Source organism: Trichosurus vulpecula, chromosome 4 (genome assembly GCF_011100635.1).
Source record: "Trichosurus vulpecula isolate mTriVul1 chromosome 4, mTriVul1.pri, whole genome shotgun sequence".
In the NCBI taxonomy this organism is placed as follows: Eukaryota; Metazoa; Chordata; class Mammalia; order Diprotodontia; family Phalangeridae; genus Trichosurus; species Trichosurus vulpecula.
In genome coordinates this window covers 35,109,141-35,119,147 of record NC_050576.1, presented here as the reverse complement: position 1 = coordinate 35,119,147, position 10,007 = coordinate 35,109,141, and the positions used below count along the sequence as shown (strand labels likewise).

The window sequence follows — 10,007 nt, the reverse complement described above, 5'->3', positions numbered from 1 at the left end:
GTTCCTGAGCCCCTCCTTTCTCCTCAGATCCAGTCCTACTGCAGCTCTGCTTCAAAGTAATGACTCAAGCAAAGGTCTCGTTCAGCCTTTCCACCTCCTGGCCTGTGGAGGTCAGTATCATCGGTCAACACTTGGGGAGACTTTAAGGGTTTCAGAAATCTGAGACTTAATTACATGCCTTTTCTGGATCCTGTCTCAGAATCTCGGCATCTCTGTAACAGAGACTGACAGACAGACAGATCCTTAGAAAGCAGCCATCAAGCTAATTCATAGAGAAAGGAGGACCTTCCCTCTTAGGAAGTCCTAGAAATGCCTGTTTTCCTGTTCTTCTTCCCACTAGCCCCCTTGCCCAAGGACAATGACCAGCACAGACTCCGAGAATCTGCAGATCAGCCTCCTCCCCAATCTAAGCTCATGCACCGTCCACTTTTTCTCCTAGGGGGAGATGATAGCACAATTGGCCATGCTGAATTTGAGGAACTCGAGACTTCCCATTGCAGACCCCACCAACCAATGAGTCAATCAACATAGCTCTTGCTATGTGCCAAGTCCTGTGCTGCTGGGCACAGGAACTACAAAGACAGGAGCACCCTTGAGGAGCAGACATTCTAGGGAAATAATATGTGTACGTATAAAATATCCCCACACAGAAAAATAAATACAAGGTAATTTCATCTAGTAAGTGAGGGGTGCAAACTAGTAAGGAGGTGGGATGGTCATGGGAGGGGCAGGAGTGGAGATTAGGAAGGACCTCCTGTGCCAGTTGGCACCCTTGACTTCTTCCTCTGTCTTGCCCCCACATTCAATGAGTGGCCAAGTTTTATCAATTCACCCTCCACTTTATCTCTCAGACCCTCCTCTTTCCTCTTTCAGCCACCACCTTAGTTCAGGCCCTCAAAGCCTCCTGCCTGGACTCCTGTCATGGTCTCTTTATTCATCTCCCTGCACAAATCTCTTCTCCCTTCTCCAATGCATCTTCCACGGAGCTACCAAAAGGATCCTCTCGAGGACACAGGCCTCCTGAACACACCAATCTCCAGCTCAGAAATCTTGAGTGTTTCACTCCCTGCTGTCTCTAAGCTCTGAATAACGGCACGTTTGCTTTACAATCCTAATCTCATTCCATCTCCATGGCAGCTCAGTGAGGCAGGAACTGTTGGTATTATTATCCCCATTTTACAGATGAGGAAACTGAGTTTCAGAAAGGTTAAGCGACTTGACTCTAGTTAAAATCAGAAATGGAAATTGAGCCCAAGCTTAGCTTTCTAGCTCCTATGCTTGACTTTTTCCTGATGTACAAATTCTTCAGCTTGGCATTCAAGGTCCTTCCTATGCTATCCCCACTCTACCTCTCCAAGCTTTCTGCATGTTACTCCTATTCACACATTCTACTTTTCATCCAAACTGACCTATTTCCCAAGCTTGGCATTCCGTCTCCCATCTTAGTGACCCCCATAATTCTCACTCCAGGCATATAGCCCTCCTCATTTCTCTCTTTCAGAGTCCCTTTAATCCATTGAAGTACAAAGACCAGTACAGTGAATGATACAAAACCCATATAGGGAAATCTAGATACATATACATGCACATACATACATGTCTATGTACTGGTTATAGGAAGTAGAGATGCTTAGCTTGTCAAAGGGAAGAGTAGGGGAGCCTGTCAGCCAGCAGGGATGCCTTTACAGGCTGTGGTGGGGAGGAGAGTGAGGCTTGTTCTGCTCTGCCCAGGAGGACAGGATCATGAATGATGGAGGGGCCATAGGGTGGGAAGCTCCCAAAAGGCCAGTAGACTCAAGTACAAGAACTCTAACCTTGGAAGTTCTCCAGGACTGCCTCTGACATTCAAGGCTGTGTGTTCCCCATCACTGCTTTCACAGAGAGCTCTGTGGATTGGGCAATCACTTGTAGGTGGTTCTCACAAGTAGAGTCTTAATGTCACCCCAGAGGGAAGTCTGTAGTGGTACACTAGAGTCCAGCACTCAGCACGGTGCCTGGCATAAAGTAGGCATTTAAATGCTTATTGACTGACTGTCCTGTTCAATAATTTTTATCAGTTCCTTGAATGAAGGCAGGGATGACCCAATTATCAAATGAGCAAATGGCTTAGAAGCTGGAAATGATAACAAAAACATTGATGATGGAATCTGGTATGAATTTCAATAGGACCAAATGTAAAGTTTTATACTTAGGGTTTAAAACATTAATCGCCTAAGTACAGTATGGAGAGAGGATGTGTCTCTGAAAAGTACCTGGGAAAAAGACTTTATTTGACTCAACAATGCAACATGGCTGCCAAAAAGCGGGTGAGGCAGGAGTGGTACTAGAATGAGGGAGAGGAGGGTGGTGCCCTGGCCTCCAAGCACATGTGGTCCATGTGCTGTGTTCATTTCTGGGGGCACACTTTGAGGAAGGATGTTGTGGACCTAGTGTGAGAAGCAGGCCAAGATGAGGCAAGGGTTCAGAATCCTGCCAAATGCTAATCGTCTTAAGGAACCAGGGATGTTTGGCCTTGAAACAATTCAAAGGGGACACACCTCCCTCCATCTGTGGAATGATAGAGTTGCTGCTCATGTTCTAGTTGGCTGAACAGGGTTGTTTTTACTCTGATGTAAGGAAACCCTTCCCAGGAATCAGAGATGTCCACCAATAGATCATATTGTGCTGTACTGGTAGTGAACTCCTCCTCACTGGGGGGTCTTCAAGCAGAGACCAGGGAGCTCTAGGCAGATTTCTTGGTCAAAGGGGGGTCCTGGTCTGGGTCAGGTGGAAGTGGACAATCTTCCTCTGGACCCAGGAAGCTCTGAACTTGTGTGAATCTGTAGCTGTGGAAGGGGAGCACCTGACTTCCCTATTCTAGCTCAAGTTGCCTAGAGTATTGGGGGTTGGGCCCTGCTGATCCTTCAAGAGAATAGGCCCTTCAGCACTACTGGGGTTGGGAGCCCTGCCTTGCCCAGGCATCAAGGTCTAGGCCCACCAGGGCCCCCAGTATGGAATGCCTCACCCCTAATGGCTCTGAGGGAGCAGGGACTAAACTCACCTGTAGAACCAACAGGTGGGGGCTCCAAATCCCCAGGCCCTGGCAGCCCAGCCCAGCCCAGAGAACCCCATACAGTTGGTAAGAGAATGAGTCAGGGACTCCTCATTCTGTGCCCTCCCCACCCCAGGGGCCAAGGGGTAGGGCCTCAACCTCAGAAGGGAGACAGGTATGATGGCCTCAGACAAGACAAGCTATTAATCCTCCTAGGATGTAACCAATTAGCTCTCTCTTCATCCTTACCTCCACTGCAATTGAAGTACCTCTAACCTGTACTCTTCTTCCAGGGTCTGGCATCCCCTCATCTGTCTCCCTCTCTGCATATCCACACATACTCCTCCTGGGACCTAGGGGTCCCCATCTCCCCAGTTCTCTTTCCCAACTCCACCTGACTATTCTCCTGGGATCTCCCCAGCCCACCTACCTTTCTTAGTTGAGACTCATGCCCTCTCTCCCCTCCCCATTCTCTGGGGCGCTGTCCCAGGTGCCAGGAGGCCCACCGGTAGCTGGAAGGGGCCCGCCCCTGGAAGAGCTACCAGGTGAGCAGCCCAGGGCAAGAGGCGGGAGCGGATAGGACTCTGGGGAACTGTCGGAACTAGGGGGCCTTCCATCTTGCCCCCGCCCCTGCCCTGCCCTGCCCTACCCAGCCTGGCCCGGAGATCGGGATCAGGTGACTTCAGAACTGGAATTTGACACCAGACGGCTGCGGCTGCGAAGGCAAGGAGCTGAATGAAGAGGGATGGAGCTGGGCTCAGCCCCTCAGACGGGGCCCCAAAGCCTGCAGTCCTGGTTAGCCTCTGGTTCCGCTCTCCGAGACCCGCCGCTTTCTGGGCACGGGGCTACCCCGTGCCCACCTCCACGCGCTGACCGGTGAGTCCAGCCGTGGCTCCTTTTTCCATCGTGCCTGCCCCCCTCCTCACCACCCCCCCCGGCTCCCGGGGCCCTGACCGGTCGGGCCATATCTCCCCAAGACGGAGCAGTGGCTCCGAGTTCAGCCCCCGTCCTCCTCCTGCCCTATTCTCGAGGGCCGTCCAGTCCGTCCGCGGGTCGTGGAGTCCGTCCCCTCTGCCTCAGCGGATCCCGGAGTCCTAGCAGAAGGGGGATCTCCCTTGGTTCAGGGGTCAGGCAGTTGGGGGCCCCCGGAAGGAGGTGGCGGGCCCCAGGCAGAGAAGTAGCCAGCGGTGCAGGCCCCGATCCCCGTAGCGGGCGTCTGTCCAGCAGCCACCTCCTCAGCGATCCCTCTCCTCCCTCCCTCCTTCGGTGGCCCGGGACCCCTAGTGCCCCCACAGGACCCCTAATCCTCTGCCGCCTCCTCCCACGCCCCCTTCCAGCCCAGCCCAGCCCCGTCCCGTCCCGTCCTGCCCCGCCCCGCCCCGCCCCGCCCTGCCCGGCCCTGCCCCGCGCTGGCTGCCGGTAAGACCGCCCCCCTAGCGCCCCAGCCCCCTGCCCGCCAGCCCGCAGCCCGCCCGGCCCCCAGCCCGCCCCTCACAGGCAGTAGTAACTCGAGTTCCCGTCGCGGCCTCAGGGAGCCCAGTAGGGCTCGGTGCAGAGCTGTGGCGGGCGAGCGGGCGGAAGCCCCAGGTACCAAGCTCCAGGTGCGGAGCCCCGACATGGTCCCGCGGAGCCTTGGCTCCTAACCCGGCGTCCCCAGGGTCGGGGGCCCAGGACGCCGACCGTGCTGCTCAGAAGGAAAAGGTAAGTACCTGCGTCCCCAGGGAGAAGTCCTTGTGCTTCCGTGGCTGGCTCCCTAAAGGGTCCAGGAGGAGCCAGGAGGAGAGGCTAGCTGGCCTGGCATGGCATGGCATGGGGGCATGGAGGGAGAAGCTGCTGCCCACCCCTACCCCCCACCCCACTCACGGCAGGGCTGGGAGAGCCTAGTAGGTAGAGCCCTGTGGAAATATGCCTGCCCTTTGGGAAGTATGGGGGAGTGTTGGGAAGGGGGTGCGGCATCAGCATCTTCTTACGAGAGCAGGCCCAGCTGGGGAGGGGAAGGTGAAAGAGGATGCTACCCTCAGGGAAAGAAGAGAGGGCTGAGGCCTAGCCTTTTTCCTCCCAGCTCCCAAGCTAAGGGAGCCCTAAGGAGAGAAATCTTAGAGGCAGCAGCATGGGCTGAACTTAGTACCAAGGGGGCAGCAGCAGGTGCCACAGGGACAAGGGGTTGGGGTAAGAAAAAGAAGTTTCACTGATGGCCTAGCTATCTAGAAAGGCTTCCTGGAGGAGGGACAAGGGGTGAAGATTCTGAAAGGCCAGGAAGGGGAGAAGGGATACCATCTAGAGAGAGGGAGGGAGCAGGCCAGCTTGGCCTGCCCAGAGGCCTTAGGGATCCCCAAAGCTCCAAGTTGGAAAGGACTCGGCATCCAACTTAAACTGCCACCACATCCCCCCAAAGTGGCCATCGAGGCTGGTTGGGCCACATTAGGCCCTATACCCACTCCCCACCCAAGGCTGGCCAGTGCAGGTCACAGTGGCTTGGCTCTTGAACCAGATGAGTAAGACCAGGGGAGAGGCCCTGCCTTCCTCCAATAGTGGCGCTTTGGACCTTTCCAGTCAGGGGCTGCCCACATATCCCACCAAACAGGGGCTTAGGTTTTCGGGGTGGGGGTGAAGTTCCAATAGGTAGTGTCATCTGCAAGAGCCCCAGCCAATGCCTGGGAGGTTGTTGTGCCCACAGGCCTGCAGGGCAGGGGCTTCTGACTTCTGGCCAGGCTGGCAGTGAACCTCTTATGTCTCAAAACCTGATCAAGGAGAGAACAGATTGATTTGGCTGGGAGTGTCCAGTTAGAAGGTCAGAACAGGACAAGTCTGGGCAAAACAATGTCAGAGAGCCAAAGGGGAGCACCCCACATTGAAGCTCTGTGTGCTGGGCCAGGACTGGGGACCCAGGGTGAGAGGCTGGGGGCTCAGGGCTAGAGGGACCCAGTGGTGTCATGGAATCACCCAGGGCTCCAATGCAGGAGGACTCAGAAATATCCTCGAGCTGGCTGGATGGAAGCCTGCCCCATGGTGGGCACACAGCCAGTGTCTTGCATCTTGAATCTAGGGGCTGGCCTTGTTTGGCACAGACAGTGAAAACTCCCCAGCCCACCCCACCTCACAGGGTTCTGCAGAAGAGGCCTAGACATAGGGGATAGCCTAGAGCCCTCCTGGACGGCAAGGACTACAAAGGGACCGGTATGGGCATTGTCTGCCCGGGAGCCATGGCCTAACAACAGGTGGAAACTGCACAGGAGACCAGGCTATGGCTGCTGACCACCCTTGTTATCAGGCAGAGGCTGTCACCTGGTGGCCACTCAGAGCTACAGCAGGGCCTCCTCCCGGGGCAGGGGAAGCCACTTTCTTAGCAGCTCTTACTAGGTGCATGGGGGCATGGTGGGGAGACTGAGGCACAGAATATGTCAGTGGCTACCCAAGCTTTGGTCTTAGCCTAGGCTCTGGCCCAGGTCAGTATGACCTGCCATTTGCAGCTAAATTGACACACACACATGTCCATGAAGTGCCCTTGAACTTGGGCCAAAGGTGGGAACGTGGGACATGTGTTTCAGAGAAGTCCTGGCCAGGGGAGGGCACATAGTTCTTGTCTGGTTCTAGTTATATGTGTGACTGAAGGCTTGTTTCTTTATCAGTCTGTGCCTCCATTTACTCCAATGTCATGAGCATCTCTGTCCTGCCTTCCTCCCAAGGCAGTCACATATAATTCCCATTTGTCTAGCACTCTGTAACTACCAAGAGCTTTCAGTATAGCACCCTGCCCCTGGGAGGCAGGTGGCATCCGTATATCACCCACATGTTACCTAGGAAGAAGTTAAAGCACAGAGAGGCAACTGGCCTTTCTCCATGTCCCCCAGCTCAGGAGGAGCACAGCTAAGGCCAGAATTCACTTGAGAATCCAAAAGGAGAAGTGGGGACACCCCAGACATGAGAGAATGGGCCCAGGAGAACAGAGCATGCTGCCCCCAATGTTCTGGGCCCACACCCCATTGGAGCCATACTTGGCTCATCAGCTTGGAGCCATAGAGTGTGAGGTCTGCAAGGACCTTTAGAAATCTTCTCATCTACCCCCTCCCCTTTTTACAGAGGAAGACACTGAGGAGTGATAATACCTAGCATTTCTGGCTGGCAAAGTGCTTTACAAATGTTACCTTGTGTTAGCCTCACAACAGCCCTGGGAGGTAGGTACTATTATTAGGTCTCTTTTACAGATGGAACTGAAGGAGACAGAGTGACTTGCCCAAGGTCACACTGCTTGTAAGTGTGTCAAGTGTCTGAGGTCAGATTTGAACTCAGGTCCTCCTGGCTCCAGGGCCGGTGCTCTACTCACTGTGCCACCTAGCTGCCCTGAACTCAAATCTTTTTGACTCAGGTCCAGCATTCTGTCTACTCTACCATCCAGGTGCCTCAGGCAGCCCAGAGGAGGGTGAGGGTTGCTCCAAAAGACCCCCTCTCCCACCCCAGTCCAAAGCGAAGTGGGGGGTTGGGCTTCAGATTTCCTGCTTCTCCTTTCAGGGTTCCTGTCCTGTATGGTGCTCTTCCCTTTGGTTGGGGGTGCTGGCAGCTAGAGGGAGGGGCAGAAGAGGAGGGGTTCAGAAGGCAGCAGCCTCCAGAGGACCGAGATGGTACAGAGAAGGAAGACCCCCAGAGACCTTCCCAACAGACTGGTCAGTGGCTCCAAGCTCTTCTCTCCCTCAATCCCAAACAGGCCAGGGGGACCACTGAGGCTGGGAGGAACTTGAATTCTGGAGGCAGAAGCTGAAGAGAGAGGAAGACCTCTTTAGTGGCAGAGGACTGGGGGGGGGGTAGTGCTGAATAACAACAGGCTGACAGCAGGGCCCTGGGGAAGGGTTGCAAGGGAAAGATTCCAGAAGGGTGGAAGGGGAGAGAAAGGGGGCAGAGGCTGAAGGGGTGGGGCAGGCAGAGTCTCAGGGGTGGTTGACTTTGGGGAGAGGGCCTGTATAAGGGTGGGAGGGATCCCAAGTTAGAAGAATTTAGAAAGGGTGGGGGGAGGGTGGGCTGGAGTTGTCTAGCGTGGGAAAGGTGAAGGGAGAGGTCTGATGGGGCTTCTAGCTTTAAATTCCTACCTAGTCTGACCCTCCTCAAATTCCTGTGGCTCTCTGCTACCTCTGTGAAATATAAAATGCTCTGCTTGACATTTAAAGCCCTTCCTACCTTTCCAAAGTTTTCCCTTTTAATCCCCTGCATATGTTCTTTGATCTAGTGACTTGGCTTTCTTGCTGTTCCTCACACCTAACACTCCAACTCCTGATCGCACCTTTGCACTGCCTGTGGCCCTCGCCTGGAATGCCCTCCCTCTGCACCTCTGCCTCTTGGCTTCCCCGTCTTGCTTCTACACTCAGCCTAAACCCCAACTTCTGCAGGAAGCTTTTCTGCTGAAAGGCATTGGGACAAGACAGTTTGGGAGAGAGTCAAGGGAGTATAGATGGGGTGCTGGGTGGGGTAGACCTGAGGAAGGTCTCAGGTGTCAGGATGGAGTCGGGGGTTGGGGAATGGGGAGAGTAGGGCCTTTGGGCTCCAGACACTGGCTCCTCATTTCTCCACTGGCCCACACCACCCCATACTCCACACTCACCCCAAGGTCAGCGTTGTATGAAAGGGATGAGCTGATTTGGAGAGGAGTGAGGAGCCAGCATAGAGAGGAGGGGCCAGGAGGAAGAGGGTGGGTGGGGCAAATGGGGAGGGGTGGAGCCAGCTTGGAAAAGTCTTGGATGGGAGGAACTTCTGGAGGGGCTAGGAGCTAGCTGGAAGGGAGGCTAGGGAGGCTCAGGGTGATTCGTACTTGAAGGTGGGGCTTCAGCTAGCTATTGACCCTGCCCCCTTCTCAAATTCTCTCCTCCTCCACCACTTAGATCTCCTCTCTCTCTCTCCTGTAGGCACCCCTATGTCAGAGTCCAACCCTAGCGGCCCTCCTCATGCTAATGTTGATGCTGATGCTGCCCCCAGCCCTCTCCAGTCCTGGCCCCAGGGTGCCCCTCATTGGAACCCTTAGACCTGGTGCCCAGATCTTGCCTGGTGAGTGAACTTTGGGGGTAAGAGCATGGAAAGGGGAACAAGGATACCAGGACTTACCAGATTCCTTTGCAGGATCCTGGGGTCCAGAAGAGATGGAAACTGGGGGCTGGGGGTAGGAGGAGTCTGATGTGGGCTCTGACCAAGGACTGTCCCTCTCTTTCAGAGGCAATCCCTGGTACCCCCAAGCCCCTGAGAGGAGGTCGAGGCCCAAAACCAGTGCTGTCACCCCTGCTACAGGGCCAGGGCCAGGCCCAAGGCAAGCCAGGCCATCGCGAAAGAGGCCGAGGCCAGAATCAGGGCCAGGGCCACAGGAGGGCAAAGCTAGATTGCCACCTGCGCACAGAACTGGTGAAGGTGCATGAGCTGGGCCTGGGCCATGACTCTGATGAGCTGATCCGATTCCAGTACTGCAGCGGGGCCTGCCCAAAGGTCCGCTCCAACCATGACATCAGCTTGGCACACCTGCTGCGCTCCGGCCGTCTACGCCTCTCTGCCCAGCCTGGGAGAGGCTCTATCAGGGTACTCAGCCACCCCTGCTGTCGACCCACAGCCTACAAAGCCGTCTCCTTCATGGATGTCAGCAACACCTGGAGGACAGTGGACAGCCTCTCTGCTGCTGCTTGTGGGTGCCTAGGCTGAAGGCCAGTGGCCCCTCTCCTGGAGCCCAAAGCCATCAGCAGCCCACCTCCCTGGGCCTTGACCTACCCACCTGCCAGCTGGGTAGGACAGCTGGGCAGGCAGCCAGTGGAGAAGCCCTCCAAAAGGCCTGCTGGACTCAGGGAGCAGAAGAAAGGGACAGCTGCTAGGGAACAAGCCCCCCAGGCCTTTGGCAGGGCAGCCACAGAGTGCCAGAGGAGCCTGGGGAAAGGCACCACTTATAACCCTGGGCTACACCTAAGGCTGAGTAGAGCCAGGCCCTGGAGTAGCCTCTTGGCACCTGGGGCAG

At 55.5% G+C, this 10,007-nt stretch overlaps 1 protein-coding gene across 1 annotated transcript; it reads left to right on the top strand.

Annotated features, from left to right (window-relative positions):
• The first annotated feature begins 7,554 nt into the window (after positions 1–7,554).
• Positions 7,555–9,700, top strand: ARTN (artemin). Its single transcript, XM_036753780.1, has 3 exons — positions 7,555–7,692; positions 8,923–9,061; positions 9,225–9,700. The coding sequence occupies exons 1-3, from the start codon at positions 7,648–7,650 to the stop codon at positions 9,698–9,700; spliced, it is 660 nt and encodes a 219-aa protein (XP_036609675.1). The 5' UTR covers positions 7,555–7,647.
• Positions 9,701–10,007: the final 307 nt, after the last annotated feature.